The 25,350-nt window shown below is 44.8% G+C and overlaps 1 protein-coding gene across 1 annotated transcript; it reads left to right on the forward strand.

Annotated features, from left to right (window-relative positions):
- The first annotated feature begins 101 nt into the window (after positions 1-101).
- LOC148012277 (tail-anchored protein insertion receptor WRB-like protein) lies at positions 102-25,350 on the forward strand. Its single transcript, XM_087669603.1, has 8 exons — positions 102-365; positions 22,129-22,199; positions 22,370-22,440; positions 23,455-23,525; positions 23,721-23,802; positions 23,897-23,946; positions 24,033-24,124; positions 24,695-25,350. Exons 1-8 carry the CDS (start codon positions 193-195, stop codon positions 24,907-24,909), a joined length of 825 nt encoding a protein of 274 aa, XP_087525729.1. The 5' UTR covers positions 102-192; the 3' UTR covers positions 24,910-25,350.

Consider the following 25,350-nt stretch of genomic DNA (forward strand, 5'->3'; position numbering starts at 1 on the left):
CGGCCCGTGCTAGAACGCTTGTGTGACCCAGCTCTTAACTAGCATACTCTCGTTAACTTTATGAATCATTCTAAATAAAAAATTGAAATGGATGGGAAAGAATTGTTTTCTAAGTTCAACCAAAAGCGAGTGCCAATAAGCTTACTTGACAGAGCAGAGTATTGGAGTACGTTTTGAGCGAGGGATGCTGCGATGGAGGTGAATTGGGCCCCTTTCGTCAGTCTCATTCTTCTCCTTCTCGTTCACGTAGCTGCTAGGATTCTGTCCCCCAAGAAGACCAAGAAGCATAAGAAGCTGCACCTCGCAGAACAGCAGCTGCTGTCGGAGATCAAAGATCTGGTGCGACAAGCCAACTCACTGTCTGCGTAAGTCCCTCGTATTCCCTTCATATCCTGAATTTCGAGGACATGCTTCGATCATTCTAGTCACCATAGGTAATGTCTCACGGAGAATATTACTTACATTCCCATTGCAAGGAAGTTGATTTTGCTAGGATGCATGTATAGACAGATGCCCTTGGCCATCTAGCGATGGGCGCTTGATTGGCTCCCTTGCAGGCGATAATACTCTTTTCTGACAAGCAGGATGCATGTGTAGACAAATACCCAATGTCCTTGTCCATGTAGCAGTTTTGCGCTTGATCGGCTCCCCTGTAACCTATAATACTTTCCCTGTGCATGTCTGATAAGCCATTACGTAAGATGGCTTCAATTCCATTGAAGTATGCCTTTTATCAGCTACAGCATTTACAATGCTTCACAACTTGTTCGAAGTGATAGTCAATGAAAGGGGGGAAAATGCTTGGCAGCTTGTTCAAGGTGTTAGAGAAAGGAAGATTGGCAGTGTCTTCTAGCAATTTGATGATAGACAAACATTGCTGGTTTTGAAAGAAAATTAAATGCAAGAACATGCTCTCACACTTAACCCGAATGATGGAGAGAGGAATGAATATGTACAATGAAGTGTCAACTGATCTCAACTAGTGAAGTCTGAAAGTGGTGTCTATAAATAGATAATGGACATCAATTGTGGTGCATCAAATGTGCACAAAAGTGTTTAAAATGGTGGCGTGATAGGTGTGCCCCAAATGGAGTTGGACAAAAATCTCAACAAGTTTGATTTAGAAGCTTCCATATTTTAAAGTGGAGATCCATGCTTGATGTTGACTTGCGTGTCATTATCATCCAAGAATCTCAAATTATGTTATTTGGTGAACAAGTATTTCTTAGTAGTCCCATCAACCTCCATATCTATACAAAAATTAATGGCTAATAAAGCTTGATCATGTTCAAAAAGGATTTGTAGAGATCCATTCTTTGAGAAAATTTTAATGCGCAATTGACACTTGTTGGGGATGATTGCAAGTATTGCATTTCGATGTATGGTAAGCCATACTTTTTTGGATCCATGCACATTAACAAATACAATTTTGCACGAGTGAGATGTTCCTCAATGTAATAGCTAGAACGGACGAACAATCACTTTATGGTTGCAAGACTTTAGTCCCCATTCTTGGTAAATCACATTTGTGTGCTCATCTCCCTTGTAAAGTTGACCTTCAAACTCATTCAATTGCATCCTGTTTGTATACCATCAATACCCTTCTTCCATTACTTAGATTGTGTGTGTTGCATCCCAGGTTTGTTACCAAACCTCTATCATGATGTCTAACTCATTGCAGCCAAAGAGTCACACTTCTTTAACATCTTATTACCCTCTTAGAGCTCCTGCAGATTCCTCTTTCACTAACTAGGATAGCACAACTTATGAAATGTTAAGAGGAGAATGTCCTTTCCTAATGTTGAAGATCCTTTGGGGTCCACCTAGTCAAAGGCATGTAGACGGATCATTGTGTGAAAATATGCTGGGGTTTGCATAGAGGATGTGCAAACATGACTAAACACAATAAGCTTGGACAAGAATGCAAAATGCGAAAAGGAGAGAAGTAGAATTTGATGAATGAATCAATGTTCTAAATGAATAAGTGAAGTTCAAGGAGTAGACATGTTCAACAACCATTGACTCTTGTGGGAGTTTTCTGAGGGAGACTATTGGAGAGTGACGTTCTCTGTGTAGGGATCCTGAGGCAGGAATACCACTGAATGTGAGGTAAATGTAGTAGACTGGAGCTGAGGGTGATTTCACACAGTAGTAGAGGGCCAGTCAGAGAAGAAAATGACTGAATATCTGATGTCACTGATGCAGAGTCTGATGGCAAAGAGCTGGAGCAGTAAAATGCAGATCTGTCAGTGATGAAATCAGCAGATGGAGCAGACCCAAACCAAAATGCAGCAGCTGAGATGGTCGTGCAGAGTTTGCAGCAGGGCATCTACTGTCTAGGAGTCAAAATGAGTTGGATGGGTGGTGGCCATGGATGGCTGTAGCGGTCGGGGAAGACCTCAAACAGTAGTAGTGAGTGAGGACATAAGCTGGCAGCAAAAATGCAGGAGCAGCAACCATGTGCAGGCTGGCAACAGCTGAAGGAGGGCCACTGATAGACTGGCGGAAGCCTCTAGAGCAGGTGATGATGGTTGGTAGGAAGGGGAACACCTCCAGATGGTGTAGATGAGGGTAGACCGATGATGGCAGCAGTTGTGGGCTGATAGGGATGCTGGTGTGTAGACTGATTCTCTTTATAGAACACGTTGCTGGAGCCAAAATAAGTCTAAGAGTGCCATACGAAATGGCAAAAATGCCTTTTTGGGGCTGTTTATTTGAACTGAAAATTGCCAGAATTGAAGGGGCTGATTTTTGGTAGTTCAATATCCCTTCTCAAGATCAACAAGGAGACCAAGGGGAGTGAAGAGATGGGCCAGCCTTGACTCAAAAGGTCCCACTCTAAAGATACCAAGGCATTAGGCCAAGGGTGTCACTCTTGGACTGCCCAAGGACCTACCAGTAGATGTGATGGATATATGCTTTCGAGCCACCAATTGAATGGAACTTGGTGTATGTGTGTGTTTGGGGGAGGGGGGTGTTTGGGAGTTTGTTTTAAACTAACTCCATAGTTCATACAAAAGTAAAACCCAATAATACACAACCACAATCAAGGGTGTTGGTGTAGAGGTATAAAAGAAGTAAGTGGTAACTATAGATGTAGTGTGATAGTTGCTCAGGATCTTGGGTGAGCAATGTGTCACAAGACTGTGACAACTATTACCTTTTTGTTGATTTCTTTATTACATATTTTATTTGGTTTTTCTTTTTGGAAGGATCCCTCTTGAAATCTAAATGCCTGAGTGGGCCAGTATGTGAAATGGACAGGAATGTCTAGTGAGTCAAGATTGGACAGTTAAGGTTTAGTACAAGTCTGGAAGAGACTGATGGCATTGTAGATTGACAAGCCTGGAAGAGACTTGTGAAAGTGTATATGGACAAGTGTGTTGAAGAACTAGCCTGGAAGAGACTAGTTCAAAGTGAAGATGGACAAATCTGCAAGAGATTAGTCCATGTGGGGTCATCAGTGGAAATTCACTTTCAGTTAAGCTACATTGCAAATTTGAATGTAGCCATAGTCTGCAAAGATGGTCAGAAGACTAGTGGGGATGCAATGGAAGCAACTCCTGAAATTTAGGGAGTTACTTTTTTTGGATCCTAGAATCTGTTCGCGTCATTATCTTCGTTTTTGCACGAGGATCAATCCTTTGGTTTGTGCCGAGGTCAAATTCTGCACCGAGGATGGAGAATTTTAGACCGGAAGGCTGGAATGGGAAATATCTTCCAGTGCTGCCACTTGGCACAAAGTTGTGCACTTGCCTCTTTAAAAGAGGGCTGGCGTGCAGTTTTTTGATGGATAGGGGCTCATTTGTGATGAACAGCTGCAGATGGAGAGCTCTTGAGAGCTGGTCTACCCTGTCTATGATGCACAGAGGGCTGAGCTTGCTTCCTACTCTCTCTCTCTCTCTCTCTCTCCCTGACAGTATGGTTATGCTACAGTATCAAGGGCCTTTCTTCTGATTCAGGTACAGCTGTGTGGAATATGCTGTTTTTGTTAGCCTGCTCTTTTATCATTCTCAGTCTGTCATCTCCTGGTTGTGAGCTCCTGTCAGAGTCTGACAGGAGACAGAGGAGCTTTGTCAGCTTATTAGTTGCTGTTCTTGTCTGTCTTCAGCCTTCGGGAGTCACACAGCCCACATTGGGCTGTTTATGTGCAGTCGGCCCAGTTTTCTGGGTAGGTCGGCCAGTTTTCTGGCCTGGGGCTATATATAGCACCCCCCTAGTCATTCACAGCACTGTCTTCTGTAGGTTCAGCACTCTCTCCGTCCTCTCCCGCTTCGGCATTGGTGCTGCCATTGCTTTCAGTCTGTTCTGGTGCCCTCACTGACGCTCCGGGCTGCGTGCAGGGACTGCTCCGTCCATTTCAGTGTATTCAACATTCATCTCAATTAGTGCAAACTTTCTTCCTTCATTCCCTGCTCTCTCTCTCCTCTCCTCTGTGTTCGTGTTCTTCTTCCATTGCGCACTCTCACATGGTATCATCGCCTGATTGAGAGCATGGAGGACCCACTGGAGAGAGATACCTCACTGCTACTGTCATCTAATCTGCAACTGCCCAGGCGGCCCTTGTCGGAGGCTCTTCTTCCTGTGTTTGCTGTAAACGCTGTCTTCAGAGGCTGCCACATCATCCAGCGCCACATCATCCCTGCGTTTTCCATCAGGCTGTCCCTCCTTCTGCTGGGCGACTCATCTTCAGCCTGTGTTTTGCAGTTCTGCTGGTCGCTACCACTCCAGGCGGCACATTTCCTGTTGGCGACTCATTTACTGGCTGTTTCCTGGTGCTGGTGGTCTCTTTTTTGGTGCTCGTCAGCAGTTATGTTTGCGTTTTGCATATCCAGGTGTTTGTAGGCTTTCTCAGCCTGCCTCTTGGTGGTGGGTGACCAAACTGCTGGTCATATTTCGACATCGGCACAAATTTCTTTGGTATTTTGCAGATTGGAAGATGTTTTACCAATTTTTAGGCTTTGACGACTCAGAGGATGAACTCCTTTCTCATCATTCCTCTGAGCGGAGGCGGGATTATCAGGAGGTTCGACGTCGGGAAGAACCTCCTCGCACTCGTCCTTCTTCAGTCCATGCATCTCAGAGGGTTCCATCTACCGTGAAGGTATCTTCCGTGAAGACTGCTTCAGATGTGCAGATGCCTTCCTTGATTCCCTCCATTCAGGTGCCGATTCTCCCTTCCTTTCCGAAGGAAGATAAGTTGGATGGTTCCAACTACTCCCTCTGGTCGTGCAAGGTGGCATGCATCCTCGATACATTTGACCTTTGGGAGCTTGTTTCTTCGCCCATCGACCGTCCCCCCGCGGATTCGTCCGATGGCACCTCTATGGACCGTGCAGCCTTGTGGGATAGGCTCAACTCTCGAGCCCGTTCCTTTCTTTTTATGAGTCTACATGATTCTGTTCTTGTACATGTTCACAGGTTACAGACCGCGGCGGAAGTGTGGAAGAAGCTTGCGTCTTTGTACTAGCACAAGACGTTTGCCCACAAGATTTCCTTGGAGAAGTTGCGGATGCTCAGTCTTGATGATTCTCCTTCCATGAAGGAGCACATCACGAAGATGGAGGATATGCGAGGCGAGTTAGCCTCTCTTGGTCGTATGATATCGTCTGAGGATATGGCGATGATTCTGTTGACTCAGCTGCCATTACCCCGTTATGATGTCTTCTATACCAGCCTCATCACCTCGTGGACCCGTGAGACACTTCTATGGGAGGAACTTTCCCCGCTTGTCTTGGAGCATGACGAGCGACTCAAAGAGGTGGGAGCCAGTGGCTCCACCAAGGCATTTACGGTAGGCACAGGTGGCGGCAAGAAGAAGAAACAAAAGAAGGAGAAGGCCAAGGACAAGAAGGAGGAGGACAAGAAGGATGCGAAGGAGAAGCCCAAATGTCCCCACTGTGGGAAGGGCACTCATCCTGAGGAGAAGTGTTGGCAGAAGTATCCCCATTTGAAGCCTAAGGAGAAGGAATCGAAGGCGGCCCCAGCCACAACAGAATTTGCATTTGTGCATGTCTTTGTTGAGGAGGATACAGCCCTAGCTTCTACCACACTGGAGAAGCCTTGGCTCGTCGACAGTGGAGCATCTTCACATATGACCTTCCGCCAGGATTGGCTTCAGGATCTTCGTTCCAGAGGGGGTACAGTCACCATTGGTGATAATTCTACAGTCCCTGTTCGAGGCATGGGGACTTTACCTATGTTTTTTGACAGGCGGTCTTCCTCAGCCAAAGTTCTCTATGTCCCTGATTTGGGTTTTAACCTATTGTCTGTGCATGGCCTTACTCAGCTAGGTACCCGAGTCATTTTTACTCAGGATGCAGTCACAATGGAGGATGCTTCTACAGGTGATGCTCTTTGGACAGGTACACAGGAGGGTGGGCTTTATATGCTCACAGCCTTGGCTGCGAGGACTTCCCATGAGCTTGGGCTGCTTTGGCATGCTCGGTATGGTCATTTGAACCTCGATTCTCTTCGGCGGGCTTCTCGGAGGAAGATGGTGGAGGGACTTCCAGATTTCCCTCCTCTTCACACTTTGTGCCCTAGCTGCTTGAGGGGCAAGCAGCATAGGCAGCCTCACCCTCAGGTTGCTTCTAGGAGGGCTACTTCTCCGCTTGAGTTGGTTCACACCGACCTTTGCGGACCTATGGGCACGGCCTCCCTTGGGAAGGCCAAGTATTTGATACTGATTGTGGACGACTTTAGTCGTTATGTGTGGCCTTATTTCTTGGAGTACAAGAGCGAGGCGTACTCCCGTTTCTGTGCGTGGCAGGTGTTTGTGGAGACCCAAACAACTTCCAAGGTTCGTGGCGTTCGAGCTGATCACGGTGGCGAGTTCACTTCTCACATTTTCTCTCAGTTTTGCAGGGATCATGGTATTCGGGTGGAGTATTCACATCCGAACACACCATCTGAGAATGGTGTGGTGGAGCGTGCGAATCGGACCATGGTGCAGATGGCCCGATCTATGCTGGAGCATAGGAGTCTTCCTCATTTCCTTTGGGGTGAGGCGGTGGCTACAGCGGTGCATATTCGCAACCGCTCTCCGACTTCGGCTTTACAGGACATGACTCCTTAGGAGGCTTTCTTTGGGAAGAAGCCTTTCGTGTCCCATTTTCGCATCTTTGGGTGCGATGCTTTTATCCATGTGGACAAGAAGAAGAGGAAGACGAAGTTCGACTCTAAGTCGAGAAAGCTTATCTTCGTGGGTTATAGCACGACCACGAAGGGATATCGGCTCTACGACCCGACGACGCAGAAGGTTGAGGTGAGCAGGGATGTGATCTTTGATGAGGCTTCGGCCTGTGAGGATCCGATTGATGGTTCCATTACAGGTGCTTCTTCGTTATCGACGGACACCCCCCCCCCCCCCCCCCCCCCCCCCCCCCCCCGCCCCCCCCGCCCCTTCTCTCCCTTCTCTTCCTTCCAGGATACCCCTTAGCACCCCCCCTATTCCTCCTTTGGCTTCCCTTTCCCCTTTGGTGGATGTGCTTCCGTCTTCTACGAGCTCTTCCACTTCGGGATCTTCACGGGATACACAGCCTTCTTCCAATGCGGAGGATCTACCTTCATTTGGTGAGGGGGAGTCCCTCTCCGATTTGGGTGCTATGCAGGTTCCGGAGACTCCCCGGTCTCCCTCGCAGCAGCAGGAGTCTCTTCGGATTCCCTTATGGTATCGCCGGCTCATGCAGGATTCAGGTGTTACTCACTTTCCTGTTTCTTCTACAGGTCTACGTCGCTCAGCCCGTTTACAGGCCCAGCGGGATAGTTCACTATGTGTGAACTATGCTCTTATGTCACAGATTCTTCAGGATTCCGAGCCTTCCACTGTGGAGGAGGCTCTTGCACAGGATATTTGGAGACAGGCTATGCAGGCCGAGCTCGATTCCATCGAGCGAAACCATACTTGGGAGCTTGTTCCGCGTCCCGAGAAACGGAAGTTGATAGGTGTGAAATGGGTCTTTAAGACCAAGTATCTTGCAGATGGCTCCTTGGACAAGCATAAGGCTAGGCTTGTTGCCAAGGGTTTTGCACAGCGCGCAGGCTTGGACTACTTCGAGACTTTTGCTCCTACAGCTAGGATGTCCACCATTCGCGTTCTTTTGGCTCTTTCCGCTCACCACCGTTGGCCTGTTTATCAGATGGATGTCAAGTCTGCTTTTCTGAATGGCGTTCTTGAGGAGAAGATTTATGTTACCTAGCCTCCTGGCTTTCTTGTGTAGGGGAAGGAGGATCATGTCTACAGGCTGCGGAAGGCTCTTTATGGCCTGAAGCAGGCTCCTCGTGCTTGGTACCAGAGGATTGACCGCTTCTTTCTACAGAGTGGCTTTGCACGCTCCGCTCATGATCCCAATCTCTACTTACGGGTTGTGGATTCCCTTTCTGTCTTCCTTATCTTGTATGTCGATGATCTTATCATTACCGGGAGCGACACTCAGCAGGTGGAGCATACTCGGTCCATTCTTCAGCAGGAGTTTGACATGACGGATCTAGGGATCCTTCACTTCTTTCTAGGCCTGGAGATCTATCAGATGGCACAGGGCATCTTTATCTCGCAGCACAGGTACATCTCCGAGCTTCTTTCGGAGTTTGATCTGGTCGCGTGTCGGCCTATCTCATGCCCCATGGACCCTGAGTCCAAGCTTTTGGCAGATGGAGTCCCCCTTACAGATGCCACTCGTTACAGGTGCCTTGTCGGCTCTCTCATCTGGCTGCTTCACACTCGGCCGGATATCTCTTTTGTTGTGGCTTTATTGTCTTCTTTTATGAAGACTCCTACACAGGATCACTGGCAGGCAGCCTTGCGGGTTCTTCGCTATTTATAGGGGACTCGATCCTTCGGGATCATGTATGGAGATGGGATTACCCTTTCTGGATGGAGTGATTCTAATTGGGTAGGTGATGTGGATTCGAGGCGATCCACTACAGGTTATGCTTTCACCCTTGGATCCGGTGCTCTCTCTTGGAGCAGCAAGAAGCAGCCTACTGTGGCACTTTCTTCTACAGAGGCTGAGTATCGGGCCCTATGTTCGACCGCTATGGAGGCAGTTTGGCTCCGTCGCTTACTGGCGGAGAGTGAGGTTCAGTATCACTATGTTCGAGAGCGGATCGTGGATTCGAAGCTGGTGGTGGTCTATTGTCCTACGGCGGCCAATGCAGCTGATCTCTTTACGAAGCCTTTGCCTCAGGCTTCTTTGCTTCATCACATGCGGTTCTTAGGTCTTCAGACCCTCCCAGGATCTGAGAGGGGGTGTTAGCCTGCTCTTTTATCATTCTCAGTCTGTCATCTCCTGGTTGTGAGCTCCTATCAGAGTCTGACAGGAGACAGAGGAGCTCTGTCAGCTTATTAGTTGCTGTTCTTGTCTGTCTTCAGCCTTCGGGAGTCACACAGCCCACACTGGGCTGTTTATGTGCAGTCGGCCCAGTTTTCTGGGCAGGTCGGCCAGATCTGGCCAAAGTCGGCCAGATTTGGCAGGTCGGCCAAATCTGGCCAAGTCGGCCAGATTTGGCAGGTTGGCCAGTTTTCTGGCCTGGGGCTATATATAGCAGCCCCCCAGTCATTCCCAGCACTGTCTTCTGTAGGTTCAGCACTCTCTCCGTCCTCTCCCGCTCCGGCATTGGTGCTGCCATTGCTTTCAGTCTGTTCTGGTGCCCTCGCTGACGCTCCGGGCTGTGCAGGGACTGCTCCGTCCATTTCAGTGTATTCAGCATTCATCTCAGTCAGTGCAGACTTTCTTCCTTCATTCCCTGCTCTCTCTCTCCTCTCCTCTGTGTTCGTGTTCTTCCGTTGTGCACTCTCTCAGTTTTTGCATGAGGCAAGAGCCTCTTTTCTCCAAGAACAGGAGCAGTTGTTTGCTGCCCACAAGCAAGAATAGGTGAGGGTGGTAATCTCACCAAGCAGGTGCCTGAAATAGCACTAAATCAGTACGGATTTTGGACTGTTCAGAGGTTAATTCAGAGCCCAAATGATGTCAGAACCAAGGGGCACTTGGCCCAGATGATGCAGAACAGTACAGGGATCAATATAAGCTGAAAATAGGTTTCAGAACAGGTCTGAACCAGTAATTACAGTGGGCTGAACCGTACAGGGAACAGTATGAGTTGTAAACAGGTCTTAGAACAGGTCTGAACCAGTAATTACAGCAGACTGAAATGGTCAATTCTGCACTCCAACCAGAAGTTTCAGACTTGGGTAGAGTTTCCCCTCCTGGTCAACTTGATTCGGGTCAGTAATTGTACTGTTATGTTGTCAAATTTCACCCAGAATAGGTGAAAGACAGCCCATCGTACTTTCTCTTTTTAAAAATAAAGAAATACTGCAAGGGGCGCCTAACTTAGGGGCCAACAGGGTGTTTGTGTGGCAACAGGAGCATTCTAGCTTCCTGTATTTCTTCTTGATTCTGTGTCTTTAAGTTCAGGTAATGTGGGCGACTGTTAATTGGGTGAAAGCATTTATATATTTTGGTTGTACACTACCGCCCTTCCCAGTGAACAGGCCGGTTTCATGGTTCCATTGCCGGGACCGAATCACTTTTTCCTTAAAGAGTGAGCCAGGGTTTGTTGGGGTGTAAGACACAGAATTGTGCATTATGGCTGATAGAAAGGAAGACACCAGAGAGGAAGCGTCTTCATCACAGGAGATCCCTGTTGTTCATGAAGTGGGAGAGTCCTCTAGACCTCCACAGTTTATTACTCCTCCTGTTATGGTTCATACGGCTTCTTCTATGGATGAAGACATTTTCAAGACTTAGTTAGTTGCTGCTGTGAGTATGTTTACTCAAGTGATGCAAAATCCAAGGTTTTTGGCATTTTTGCAGCCCTCCCTTCCTTTATAGCAAGTTGGGCAACCTGCAAAGATTTCGGATCCAGTTGAGGTCCAGGATAAGGGTAAGCATGCTGCAGATTCAATGGAAACACCAAGGCAGCTTGCAGAGTCAATGGAGACTCCAAGATTGGTTCCGACTGTCCAGGAAAACAGGTGGTGGAAACACTAGTTACACAGGCATTGCCAGTTCAGCCTGCCACTTTACAGCAGCCAAATGTTGGCTTAAATGGACATGGAAACAGTTTTCAGGCTTTACCACAGGTTTTCCCACCGACCTCTGTACATCCTGGGTACTTTGGAGGTGGATCTGTATTTTAGAGTATGGCTGTTTATGCGCCTGGAAACCAGATTTATGTACCAGGAACAGTGTTTGGGGGTACACAGGGTTTTATGCCAAACCCCATGTATGGCAATATAGGCATGCAGCCTGGATTTCAGGGAGTTCAGGGTAGTTTTGGCATGCCACAGGGCACTTTTGGTATGGCTGGTTATCAAAACCAGCAAGCAAGTATTGTGTCTACAAGCCCTGTAGTCAGTGGTCAGGCAACTCCTATGCGTCATATTGCATCTAATTGTCCGGACAAGAATAAGAGATCAGCTGATGATCATAAAGAGGACAGGAAAGGAAAGAAGCCCAAACCTTTAGTAGGTTTAGTGCCAGATATGCTGGGAGACAAGCCACACTCGGATGCTAATGAGCTTTGTAGAGCTTGGGGTAAAGTTAGGGATCAACATGTACTTATTTTCTTTGATCCTGGAGCTAAGGAAAACTTTATCTCACCAGAGTTGGCTTCTACTTTGGGCATCAGAGCAGATGAGATGGGCTACATAGCAGAGGCAGGGTTGGCATGTCCTGGCCACTCAGAGTCTGTGACACCCATTCTTGGAAAGCTGCGTCTTCATGCACAATCTTATGTTGATGCAGAAGAATTTTATATCATGCCACTTGAAGGCTGTGATGTCTTGTTGGGAATGCCATGGATGTTTAGAAAGCATGGTGTGTTGGATGCTTTTAACAAGACACTGACTTTGGAACATAGGGGAAAGACTCATGTGCTTGATGTGAAACTTAAAGGAGAGTCTGTACCTGTTGTATCAGCTTCTGCCATTACATCTGTAATAAAGAATCATCTTTCTGCATACTTGATTTTTGCACGTGATGCCAAGGATAATGATGAGTCAAATTTATCTATGTTAGATAGAGATAGGTCTACTTTCTTGTCTCAGTTCAGTGATTGTTTTTCTGACTCATTACCGTCACAGTTACCACCAGAGAGGTCTGAGGATCATGCAATAGATTTGGTGCCAGGCAGTAGCCCACTAAATAGACCTCCGTATAGAGTTAGTGCAGCCCAACAGAAAGAGATATTGAGCCAGGTGAATGAGCTGTTGGAAAAAGGGCTGATTCAGCCAAGTTCATCTCCCTTTTGCTCACCAGTGCTCTATATGCAGAAGAAGGATGGCTCTTGGCGCATGTGCATAGATTATCGAGCGTTAAACAAGAGTACCATCAAGAACAGGTTCCCCATTCCAAGAATTGACGACATTCTTGACTGTTTGGAAGGAGCGTCAATTTTCAGCAGGATAGATTTGAAGAGTGGATACCATCAGATTAGGATTAAGCAAGAGGACTGCATTTAGGACCACGTTTGGTCTCTATGAGTTCTTGGTAATGCCATTTGGACTTACTAATGCTCCTGCAACGTTTAATCGAATGATGGACAGGATTTTCGTCCATACAGGCAGTTTGTTGGTACATTCTTTGATGACATGATTGTCTTTTCAAAGAATGAATAGGAGCATAGAGAACACTTGAAAGCAGTCTTTGATGAGCTTTGCAGTAATAGGTTGCTTATCAATGGCAAGAAGAGTGAGTTCTTCTTGGAAGAAATCCAGTTTTTGGGGCACATAGTGTCAAAGGATGGTGTCCGAATGGATCCTGCTAAGGTTGAAGCAATTAGAACATGGCCAGATTTGAAGACTGTCCATGATGTTAGAAGCTTCTTGGGTTTGTGTTCTTACTACAGGAGGTTCATTCGCAATTTTGCAGAGATTGCTTCACCTTTACATGCTTTACAGAAGAAAGGAGTGTCTTTCCAATGGACACAGAAAGATATTTCAGCTTTTAGTTTTCTTAAAGAAAAGATGACTTCTAGTCCAGTGATCATTCTGCCAGATCTTAGGAAGTCATTTGTTGTCCAATGTGATGCCTGTGGCAATAGCATTGGTGCAGTGTTAATGCAAGATGGCCGGGTAGTGGTTATGAAAGCAGAATCTTGTGAGGGCCAGAGCAGACTATGCAGGTCTATGAGAAAGAATTGCTGGCTGTGATTCATGCGCTTTCTTGTTGGAAACACTACCTACTTGGGGCAGATTTTGTTGTCCAGACAGATCATCAGACATTGCGTTATTTCTTAACTCAGACTAAGCTGTCAGAAAAGCATATGCGTTGGGCAAACTTTTTGTCAATGTTCCATTTTCAGATTGTGCATGTGGAAGGCAAAAAGAATATTGTGGCTGATGCTTTGTCAAGGAAGCCACAAATTTCAACTGTGTCAATTCCTTATCATCATGAGCTTGATGATATGAAGGAACAATATGCTGATGATGAAGATTTTGCAAGGATCTTTGATCAGCTTGTCAATGGACAACACCATGAGCATTATCTTCTCAAGGATGGTTTCATGTTGATGCATGGTAGACTATGTGTGACTATGCCATTGAGACGGAAAGCTATGACAGAGAGTCACTCTCCACCGTATGCAGGGCATCGTGGTATTGATGCAGCAGTCAAAGCAATAGAGACATTCTTTTATTGGCCTACTTTGAGAAGAGACGTGGATGCTTTTGTGCGGCAGTGTTTGATTTGCCAGAAGGTCAAGTTTGACAGGCAAAAAGCACCAGGGCTTTTACAGCCATTGCCTATTCCAGATAAACCATGGGAAAGCATAGCTATGGATTTTATCTTTGATCTTCCAAGGACACAGACAGGAAATGATGGGATATGGACTATTATTTGTAGGTTTAGCAAACAGGCTCATTTCATTCCTGTTAGGAAGAAGATAAAACCAGATCAGATGGCACGTTTGTTTATGTGCAATGTCTTCAAGTATCATGGTATGCCACAGTCTATTGTCAGTGACCGTGATCCACAGATGACAAGTCTATTCTGGAGAGGCATATTTGAGAACATGGCACAACGCTTAAGTTCTCATCGTCATTTCATCCACAGACTGATGGACAATCAGAATTCTATTGTCTTGGATCTGCTTAAGTGCTATGTGTTAGAGCACAAGTCAAAGTGGGAGCAGTATTTGTCTTTGGTCGAGTATGCATACAATAATACTGTGCATTCGTCAACAGGCAAAGCCCCTTTGGAAATTGTTGAAGGTGGTAAAAAGGTTCCTTCCATTTTGCATACAAAGGATAAGATCTTTCAGGCAGATCAGTATGTGCAGAGTATGGGTGAAATGTATTAGAAAGTTAAGCATGCCCTTGAAAGGACTCAGGCAAAACAAAAGAAAACTGTTGATCATCACCGTCGTGAATTGTTGTTTTCACTTGGTGATTGGATACTGTTGCGGTTTAAAAAGGCACGCTGAAAGAAGCGGAAAGGCAAGGAAAGTCTTTTCACTAAGTTTAGTATGCGATACTATGGGCCTTTTCAAGTAACAGAGAAGATTAGTGATGTCAGTTATAGGCTGAAATTGCCTGACAATTGGAAGATTCATAATGCTTTCCATGTAAGTCTTCTTAGACCCTACGTCGGTGATGTGCCAGTAGATATGCCAGTTGAGGAACAGCCCGAAGTTGAGGAACTTGATGAAATTCTTGTTCCAGAACAGGTACTGGCACACAAGGAAAGGAAAGTGAAAGGCAAGGTTGCTAGAAGGTATTTGGTTAAGTTCAAGAACTATCCAGCTTTAGATGCCAAGTGGATGGACGAAGGTGAACTTGCAGAGTCACCTAATGTATTGGAACTTTACCTTGAAGCATTTCGCTTGCAACCTACCTTGACCCCTTGTATCTCTAAGCTGAAATAGATTGTCAAAGTGACAATTGCTTAAGAAATAAATTATGTACAGAAACAGATTTTGTACAGGTTGACACTTATTGTGTCCATATGGTTTTCTCAGTGCTAAAGAAGTAAGTATTACTTGCAAGAATACAGTTTTTACTTCTATTGGATTCAATACATGTTGTAACAATGGTTACTCGATCGGGTATGTATTTTGTGAATTGACTCAGTGGGGATATCATTTTGATGTACCGGCCACTAGATCTCTAGTCAGGGTGATGTGGAGTCATCAAATGAGAATCTGCCACTATGGGGATATCATTGTGGTGTACCGGCCAATATATCTGGAAACAGTGATGTGGAGTCACATGATGATAGTCTGGCATGTTTCATAGTTAGAACATACATGTGTTAACACTGTGTTTAGTACACGATGTTGACTGATAGCATGTATGTGTTGTACATGTGCTGCCAAGTGTAAGTTCACTGGGTTAGCTGGAAGCATGTATGACATTCATGCAAACTAGGACGTTTGCGATTTCGAGAGGGAGGTATGTCACAAGACTGTGACAACTATTACCTTTTTGTTGATTTCTTTATTACATATTTTATTTGGTTTTTCTTTTTGGAAGGATCCCTCTTGAAATCTAAATGCCTGAGTTGTAGGGCCAGTATGTGAAACGGACAGGAATGTCTAGTGAGTCAAGATTGGACAGTTAAGGTCCAGTACAAGTCTGGAAGAGACTGATGGCATTGTAGATTGACAAGCCTGGAAGAGACTTGTGAAAGTGTATATGGACAAGTGTGTTGAAGAACTAGCCTGGAAGAGACTAGTTCAAAGTGAAGATGGACAAATCTGCAAGAGATTAGTCCATGTGGGGTCATCAGTGGAAATTCACTTTCAGTTGAGCTACATTGCAAATTTGAATGTAGCCATAGTCTGTAAAGATGGTCAGAAGACTAGTGAGGATGCAATGGAAGCAACTTCTAAAATTTAGGGAGTTACTATTTTTGGATCCTAGAATCTGCTCGCGTCATTATCTTCGTTTTTGCACGAGGATCAATCCTCTAGTTTGTGCCGAGGTCAAATTTTGCACCGAGGATGGAGAATTTTAGACCGGAAGGCTGGAATGGGAAATATCTTCCAGTGCTGCCACTTGGCACAAAGTTGTGCACTTGCCTCTTTAAAAGAGGGCTGGCGTGCAGTTTTTTGATGGATAGGGGCTCATTTGTGATGAACAGTTGCAGATGGAGAGCTCTTGAGAGCTGGTCTACCCTGTCTATGATGCACAGAGGGCTGAGCTTGCTTCTTACTCTCTCTCTCTCCCCCTGACAGTATGGTTATGCTGCAAAATCAAGGGCCTTTCTTCTGATTCAAGTATAGCTGTGTGGAATATGCTGTTTTTGCATGAGGCAAAGAGCCTCTTTTCTCCAAGAACAGGAGCAGTTGTTTGCTGCCCACAAGCAGGAATAGGTGAGGGTGGTAATCTCACCAAGCAGGTGTCTGAAATAGCACTAAATCAGTACAGATTTTGGACTGTTCAGAGGTTAATTCAGAGCCCAAATGATGTCAAAATCAAGGGGCACTTGGCCCAGATGATGCAGAACAGTACAGGGATCAATATAAGCTGAAAATAGGTTTCAGAACAGGTCTGAACCAGTAATTACAGTGGGCTGAACCGTACAGGGAACAGTATGAGTTGTAAACAGGTCTTAGAACAGGTCTGAACCAGTAATTACAGCAGACTGAAATGGTCAATTCTGCACTCCAACCAGAAGTTTCAGACTTGGGCAGAGTTTCCCCTCCTGGTCAACTTGATTTGGGTTAGTAATTGTATTGTTATGTTGTCAAATTTCACCCAGAATAGGTGAAAGACAGCCCATTGTACTTTCTCTTTTTAAAAATAAAGAAATACTGCAAGGGGCGCCTAACTTAGGGGCCAACAGGGTGTGTGTGTGGCAACAGGAGCATTCTAGCTTCCTGTATTTCTTCTTGATTCTGTGTCTTTAAGTTCAAGTAATGTGGGCGACTGTTAATTGGGTGAAAGCATTTATATATTTTGGTTGTACACTACCACCCTTCCCAGTGAACAGGCCGATTTCACAATGTGCTCATGTATACTCCTACTTGATGAGATAAAAGGAAATTGTGCTACACAATCTATGGGTTTTGGGTTTTCATCTTGGGGAGAGACACTTATTTTGTGGATGGTATAACTTATAACCTTTGCTTTTATTATTACACCTAACAAAAATATATTTCATAGCCTTATCATTCAATTCCTTGCAGAGTTGCTATGGTGTTAAAGCGTAAGCCAAGCAACCAAAAGCACATAAGCTATCAACAAATGGCTTTTTACCATGCCAAGCGTGATATGGAGTGATAGATTGCAATGCCTTAGTGGGACACCTGTTAAGTACATAGGTTGCACATAAAACAACCTCAAGCCAAAAATATATGGAAATGCGTTGGTGCTAGCCTTAGAGTGAGGTCATCATTGTGCATGTCTTTCAACATTTCTTTGTCAAGGAAAATTATGTAGAGGTGGAAAAATTGGTTGGATGGTGATGACATCATGAGTTCCTAGAAGATGAGCATGGGGTGTGAAGTCCAATGTGGCTATTACACAAGACTAGTCAACCATACCTTTAGGTGTCTTGAAATGTGCTAATTGAGGGGCTTGTCCATATCTCTTGTCTAGTGGGAAACCACTGTGGTGGGTACTAGAAGGAACGGGAGCTATAGGTGTAGGTGTTGGGAGTAGGACCCCTTCTCGGTTGCTTAGGGGAGTACCACTTGTGGGTATAGCTGCAGTCTACTAAGGGGAAGATTTTAGTGGAAGACCTTGGTCCTTATTATAATACTTGTGACATGACTTGGACACTAGTAGTGAGTGTATTATTTGTTCTTGTAAGGCAAGTGCTGCCAAATAGGTATAGTTTCTTTGTTGCCTTCTAAAGAAAAGGTGCTAGCTTTTTTAGGGCTTGCCTTTCCTTTTGGAGAGTTCTCGCCACCTTCAGACTTTCCCTTTGTAGAAGAGGATTAGAAAGTCCCTCTAAAGTAGGTAATATGGAGGAGGTTTTTTTTAACTTAGTCATGCAGCCTTGCATAATGCAAGAGTTGACATTCAAACTCATAAAAGGTTGGCAATATGGGTAAAGAGATGACTTGTTACATGAAGTGAAATTGTTTTTGAGGGTAGCTTGTTTAGAAATAGTGTGACTTAGTCATCATCAGACTTTAGTGAGTCAGTGGTAGCAAACTCAAGGAGTAATTACCGATATTTGGCCATCTTGACTTTCAGATCATCCCCTTCTTAATGGAGAGCTCTTGCAACTTATAATCGAGATTGATGTATTGGATTTGATCTCTTGCTGCATAGTGGTTGATAAGTTGAGTCTAAGAATCAGGTGCAAGGGAAAGGCAGTGAAGCTATGATGAAATTGTTAGCAGTCATGCTTGTCATGCCTTGTCATCTCCTATTTGTGTGTCTGAGTCTAAGTCATACGAGGACTTTTGGAGCTCTGATAGGTCTATCATGTGTTTTGATGGGGGAGGCTACTCATTCTATAGTGGCTATTTGGGTGCATTTCTTTTGTTGTCGGGTTCCAATGTGTTTTTCATGGGCAGTTTTTACATTTCCTAGGTTGTCCACACCTGCTAGACATTGTCCTTACCAATCGGATTTTTTGGTGGTCATCTAGCAATTTTAAGGCATTTATTGTGCCATGACCAACATTAAATGCTAGTCGGCCAACATTTATGGCATTTTCAGATTTCAATTGGCTAGTTTAGAGGTTTCGTGGCCATTTATAGCCATTCCCCACTTGGCAGTCATTCACATCATCATCTTTCTTTTGTCCTTGGTAGGTGTACACTCTGACTTAGTCATCTTCCTCTGTCTTCGGTGTTGCTGTCATCATCAGCCTAATTTGGTGCCCTCAGCAACGCTGTGGGCTGCGTGCAGGGATTGATTAGTCCTTTTGTATTCAATATTTGTTCCTTGTTCAATGTTGGTTTCTTTTCTTCTTCTCTTGCAGATTCTCTCTCTTCCTTTGTGTTCGAGTTCTTTCTTCCATTGTGCACTTTCACATGGTATCATCACCAAAAGAGAGGACACAGAGGTGTGTGGAGCTGCAGCACACTGTCTATTGCTGAGGCAACCGCACATCAACAAACACAAAGTTTGGTGGCATGAGCGACCGATTAGATTCGCAAGCAATAGGTTTTTGCATCCTCATTTTCAACAAGTGCAGCCTTTTTGTATGTAGGGGATAGTTATTTTCCTTGAGGCGGACCATCTACATTGAATTTTTTGAGATCTTGCAGCTGCTTTCCACTGTTTAAGGGTTTGTCTTATCCAAACGCAGCTTCTGTGGGTGTTTCTCTCATAGGATATCAAAGATGTCTCATCACCAGTTCTTTGCTGACTTAGAGGATGAGGTCTTTGTCCCTTCCTCTGAGAGACGGAGAGATTTTCGTGCTAGTTCACACGAGGAATAGAGGTCTCCTAGCCCGTTTGTATAGGATCCCTCTCCTCCCCGTTCTCTCTATGTTTCACAAAAGGCGTGTTCTGTTGGCCTTTATATGCCTTCCATGGCACCCTCTATCTAGGTGCCTGTATTTTCTTCTTTACCCAAAGAGGATTGGCTTGATGATTCAAACTACTTGCTTTGGTCGGGTAAGGTGGAGTGTATCCTTGATACCTTGGATCTTTGGGAGTTTGTTACCCACCCTATTTCCCATCCAGTGAAGGATCCCATAGTTGGAACATTGATGGATCGTGCGGCCTTATGGGATCGGTTCAGCTCTAGAGCTCGACCTTTCCTCTTTACGAGCTTACAAGATTGTGTCCTATTGCATGTGCGTATATTGCAGAATGCAATAGAAGTGTGGACAAAGCTTGCTTCTTTGTACCATCAAAAGATATTTGCCGACCGAATTACTCTCGAGAAGAAATTATGGACGCTCGTTGTTGATGATTATCCTTCCATGAAGAATCATATCAACATGTTGGAGGACATGAGGGATGGCTTGCGTCCCTTGGCAGGATGATATTTTTCCAAGATATGGCTATGATTCTTTTGACTTAGTTGCCATCTCCCCGGTTTGATGTTTTCTACACCAGCCTTCTTACATCAAGGACCTGTGAGAAGCTTCTATGGGAGGAGCTTGCCTTGCTTGTTTTGGAGCATGTTGAGTGCACCAAAGAGGTCACCAATGGATCCACCTCCACCAAAGCTTTTGTTGCAGGTTCGGGAGGGGGGAAAGAAGAAAGGGAAGTCAAAGGCTAAAAGACAGGAGAGTTCTTCAAGCTCTGACTCCGACTCAGAGAAGCCTAAATGCCCATACTGTGGGAAGGGGATACATCCAAAGGAGAAATGTTGGAAGAAGTACCCTCACCTTCGTCTAGGAGTGCAAGATGGAGCTAAAATGTTCGAGCCTTCTACCTCTACTCCAGCGGTTACCCATGAGTCAGTGCTCCTTCATATTGTTGAGTTGGAGGAGTCTTCTTTAGTGGTTGCCTCATCTCCCTTGGTGCTTTACACTGGCAGGTAGACAAATCGTGATCATCTTTGCAGCAGTCAATGGGTGTATACCACGAGACATCCCACCCCAAAGCAGCCATGGCATCAATCAATGACGCATTAGCTAGAGTGTTCAGCTGGTGAGGCTGGCCACCTCTCCACTCAAGGAGGATGTACCGCATTTTGGACAATTGGTGATCCTTTGTCTTCATGTCAACCAAGATCGATGTCAGGTTCATACAATCCATTTGATTTGCATGAGTTGAAAACCCTCTACGTTACTCCTTTTGTTGTGCAAGATTTAGTCGTAAATTACCATGAAAACCATAATTGTCTAAATATGTTATTCTTAATAGAGGAGATGTTGGAGGCAGAAGCTCATCTTCACGTATTCCTATTACATTATCTTTTGTGTCATATGAGCATGTTGTTGGTACTATCATTCTCAATTCCCTCCTGTCCCCCCCGTCCATGTAATCATTTAGGTGCGCTTCTACATGTTTTCAGTAGCTTAGGATCAAACTCCAAATTAACATCATCTACATTTGGTTCGATTCCTTCAATGCCAAGTACATTAGGCTTAGGCTCTTTTGTTTCTTCTCACAATTTGTTTTCATTTCCACACGTTAGCTTAGATCATTAATGTTTTGCTAGGCTTTCCTTCTTACACACCACTTTACACCTTGGTATTCCATTGCTAGGAATGTGGCATGCCACTAGAGCACACCATACCCCCCATCTACCCACAAGCAGCACACCTGCCTATCCCGGGATGGCTATGCTGGGTACCCCCTCACATTCCTTGGATCTCTATCCATGGCCACTTAGGTGTAGATGTGTCCATCATGTAATATGTTAAGCTAAAAAAGGAGCATGTCACATTAAACCTTAATTAGCTCATTTAAACAGCCCCAAAACTTGAAACTTAATGCTAAAAAGAGTTTGTGTGTCCCATAAGCAAACTCCCATGGTTGGGTTGGTTTCTCATCTATAAATAGATGGTGTGCTAAGTCATTCGGCATCCCGGTTCTTCATTCCAGCCTGCTCCATCGAGTCTCCACCACCTAGTGGCTGCCAGCTCTACCACAAACTGCTGCCACCTGCCCCCATATCAAGGCAACCACATCATCAGCTGGTGACTTGATCACTGGTGCTCCAGATTGCTGCTTTTTCATTCCAGCAGGCTGTCCAGCTGTCCAACATCACCTACATCAGTTCTGGGCCTGCGTTTTGCAGCCATTCAGGCTGTCCATCAGCCGACTATCCTCTCCCAGCTGCCGTCCAGCTCCAGACTGCTGTGTGTGACAGACACAAGGCTATCCATCCTCTACTTATTGTGTGCCACCACACACTGGATGGGCAAACTCGACACAGTTCATACATTTGCTTTCTCTGATTGCTTTCTGATTTCCTCAAATGTTGGTTCTTGAACAATCACTCATATCCACAAGTTAAATTCCCTCTTGATTTCATACAATTGTATTATAACGATTGGGCCATTCACTTGCCAAGCTGCATGGTGCTGTTTTGGGTGCTGAATCAGGTTGCACAGTGAGAAGCATATGCAGTGTGCCATGGGGCACACTGCAGTTCAGGAGGTCCTTAACTGCCCATTTGATGTATATGCAGCGAATTCAGGCTTGCAACTTGCAATTTTATTAGGCTTTTATCATGCATTACATCTGGAATTTATATTGACTAAAGTAAGGTCTCAATGTTTATTAAATGGTGCAAAATCTCTTATCTCCTCTATCAGGCCATCAACATTTGCAAAGGCTGCCAAGTTGAAACGTAGTGCTGCTGCAAAAGAGAAGGAACTTGCTCAATGTAAGTAATGGGTATGAAAGATATGAAGGATTGTATCTTTGCAATTGTGCATTAGAACAAGTGAAGTAAGGGAATTGCTTTCCTTATTGCAACTGTAAACTGTACTGTCAGAGTGTGGCTAGGCTTGAAAGCATCTCTCTTATTTTGACAACTGAAGTTCTGGCTGGCAGTGAGAAAAAGCCTTGCAAAAGAGCAAGGGTGGTCAATATCTTCACAGATGATCCTCCCTACAGCATTCAAGGTTAGCTTACACTCCTTAATCTGTCACTCGTTGGGATATATTTAGGATCTAAGTGGGAGCTAGATATTTACATGCTGGGTTTGTTTAAAATGCTTGTCTATGAAGGAAGAATTTGTTTATGGTTTGAAGACGTGCATTGTTAAGATCATCCAAAAGTTCAGGCTACTAATTCCTGTACTTTATGATTGACAATAGCTTTTCCAGGGTCACATGTACTGCACATGTATCACTCTGGAACAATGTAGTGATATTCAAACTTAGGATCAAACAGTCCACATCAAGCCAAGAAACTAGCTTGTCAACCAGGTATCTGCAGGAAAGGTCATTACAATTCCTGATGCTTCAGGTCTGACATGGGTGCTTGACCACACAGTTGACAGGCCCGCCTGATATGAGACTTGGAGTGGCCCCCCCTTCTCCCAACCTATTGTCTCTTTTGAGTGCAACCAAGCAGCCCAGGCATACCAGCTTGCTCTTCTGTTATCATTGCTTGTGTTTCCTGCAGCATAAGTCTGCCTTGTTGGGCCTGGGCTGTGCATGCAAGCTACTGCCTGCATCATGATGGGGTCCAATACCTATCACAGCATTCTAGTTACTTCTTTTGCACATGATTTTCGTTCTGGCTGTACCATATCAAGAGTTCTGAGCTTCTCTTATTCACTGCAACACTTATGATTGTAATAGTGAGATATGGATTGCACTGTTGCATGAAGAGGCAAATTGGCTTGTCTGATCTGGTGATTGGGCATTGTGAGCGTGCTTACATAATCAGTGAATGCTGTTGGAGGTTTGAGGTTTTGTGGGGGATGCAGTAGATAGCTTTAAACTACCTAGCTTTGTTTATAATCTATGTTCATCTGCATCCATTGTGAAATGTCCCTCCTGTCTAGGCACAGCCTGCATACTTTAGCACTGTACTAATCATTAGGCTGGCATCACTGATCATTTGAGTCCACGAAGTATTGGTCTTGGGACTGGCTTTGCTGTTCAGTACCCGCATACTGTCTTATACAGGTGGGAATACTTCAATGCCATTTGCTGTTCACCTTCCACAAGGGTAGAAGTTACAACAAAGGAACCGTTTGGTTTGTCCCTGAAGATAGCCTCACTTGTGACTTATCTTTTTACATGTTATCTATTTGAAGTATGAGTTTTGATAAGTTTGTTCAAGACAGTGGCAAATTGAGTTTTCGTGGCATTCTGGGCTCAGTATTCTGCATATTGGACTTTTTAAAACGTGTCTATGTTCTATGTTCTTCAACTCTTTTTGACCATTCCAGGCTCTTGCTTATCTTTTGGTGGGATACTGGTTGTGGGGTTGCCCTGTTTTCTTCATTCCATCTCAACTCATTCAACCACTCGGTTTGTACATCTCCTCTGAAGCACATGCCAATTGCTGCTCTTCTTATTGAATATCCCTGCTTAAAATTCGGGATCTTGGGCTCTGTGATTGTAGATAAAGTATTTGCATGGAACACTGATGCTATTAATGGAAGCTACACGAAGGTGAGACTCCCGACCTCAAAGTAAAAATGAAAAAAGGTTGCTGCATGTTACGTCCTTCTATTTTCTAAACATTTGAAAATTTCCAGATTGGAATTGTACCATGGTTGGTGGTATGCTCAAGGGTGGTTACATTCATTTCAAACAAAGTTCTCCATGCCAAGGTGTCAACAATCTAGAGGTGCTGTGATATCCTGATGAATGACTATTTGATGTACCTCATTGAGTATATGGACTGCAAAATTTTCAGTTGTATCTATAGGCTTTCCAGCATTGCTGCCCAGATGTGAGAATGTTTACCGAATTTGTGACCTGTGCTCACTTCTCTATGAACCCCTCTGTTGAACAAAATGGCCCACAATTGTTCATGCATTGTCATGTTATATACTGCAAAAAATGGTCGAGATTGAGACAGACATTCACATGGATATTGGAACTAAAAGAGAGCTATGCAGTTGAACGGAAAACCAAGCATTATGATCTCCACACGCTACTTGAGAGTATATAGAATCAATGTTATGTACATAGGCTGTATATCATCCGTCCATCTGCTGTAATGTAAATGTGCTGCCCACCAATGTTTACTTGGTTATGATAAGAAGAGGAGATTCAAGGGACTAACGTTATAAATCAGCATGCGGGGAACTCCTGGTTGCCCTGCCATGTGCCAGTGGCAGCGTATTGGGATTTTTTTTTTCTGAAATGAAAGGAATATTTAACGGCTGCATTATCGTCATGAACACATGTGCAGGGGGCTTGATGGAGCGTGAGCATGGCACAGAGGGGCTGGAGTTCAAGTCCCAGGAGTGCAGTGATGATAGTATTTTCCTGGGGGGGGGAGGGGGGGAAACACTCTTGACTCTGACCAGGAGGTCATCGGGTGCCACATCAGAGGCAGGCAGATATTTGATGGCAGTCAATTTGAGAGGGATTCCACAACTGCGAATAAAGCTGGATAGCTGGTAGAAACTTGCTTGCATCACTCCAGTCATCAATCCAAACTGGTGCTTCACCATGATATTACACTCTATCAGTAGTACCTTTTTAAGTATTGAAATGGTGCTTTACTGCTGCTGTTCAAGCTGTGCCCTTCACCTACATTAAGAGGTTCATCTGGGTCTTAAGGGCGGTCGTGCTTTGCATGGCAATTGGACTCCGATTCACTTACAAGCTTTGGAGGTTATGTTCAGTCCATGTGGTTTCTGGCTAATTGTTGTTACTGCTGTACAGCTCTGTGAATAAGGTCTCATATATGATGTGCACACACATGTGAGTATCTGACTTTTGTAAGTAAGAATACTAGGGCTAACAAAGTGCGTAGCATGCAGGAACAATGAAAGTAGTTCATACAATACACAAACAACACAAATAACGATGTATTCCCAAAATACTGAAATGAAATGGTAG

Source organism: Lygodium microphyllum, chromosome 27 (assembly GCF_053477565.2).
Source record: "Lygodium microphyllum isolate KBCC chromosome 27, Lygodium_microphyllum_v1.1.10, whole genome shotgun sequence".
Classification (NCBI taxonomy): domain Eukaryota; kingdom Viridiplantae; phylum Streptophyta; class Polypodiopsida; order Schizaeales; family Lygodiaceae; genus Lygodium; species Lygodium microphyllum.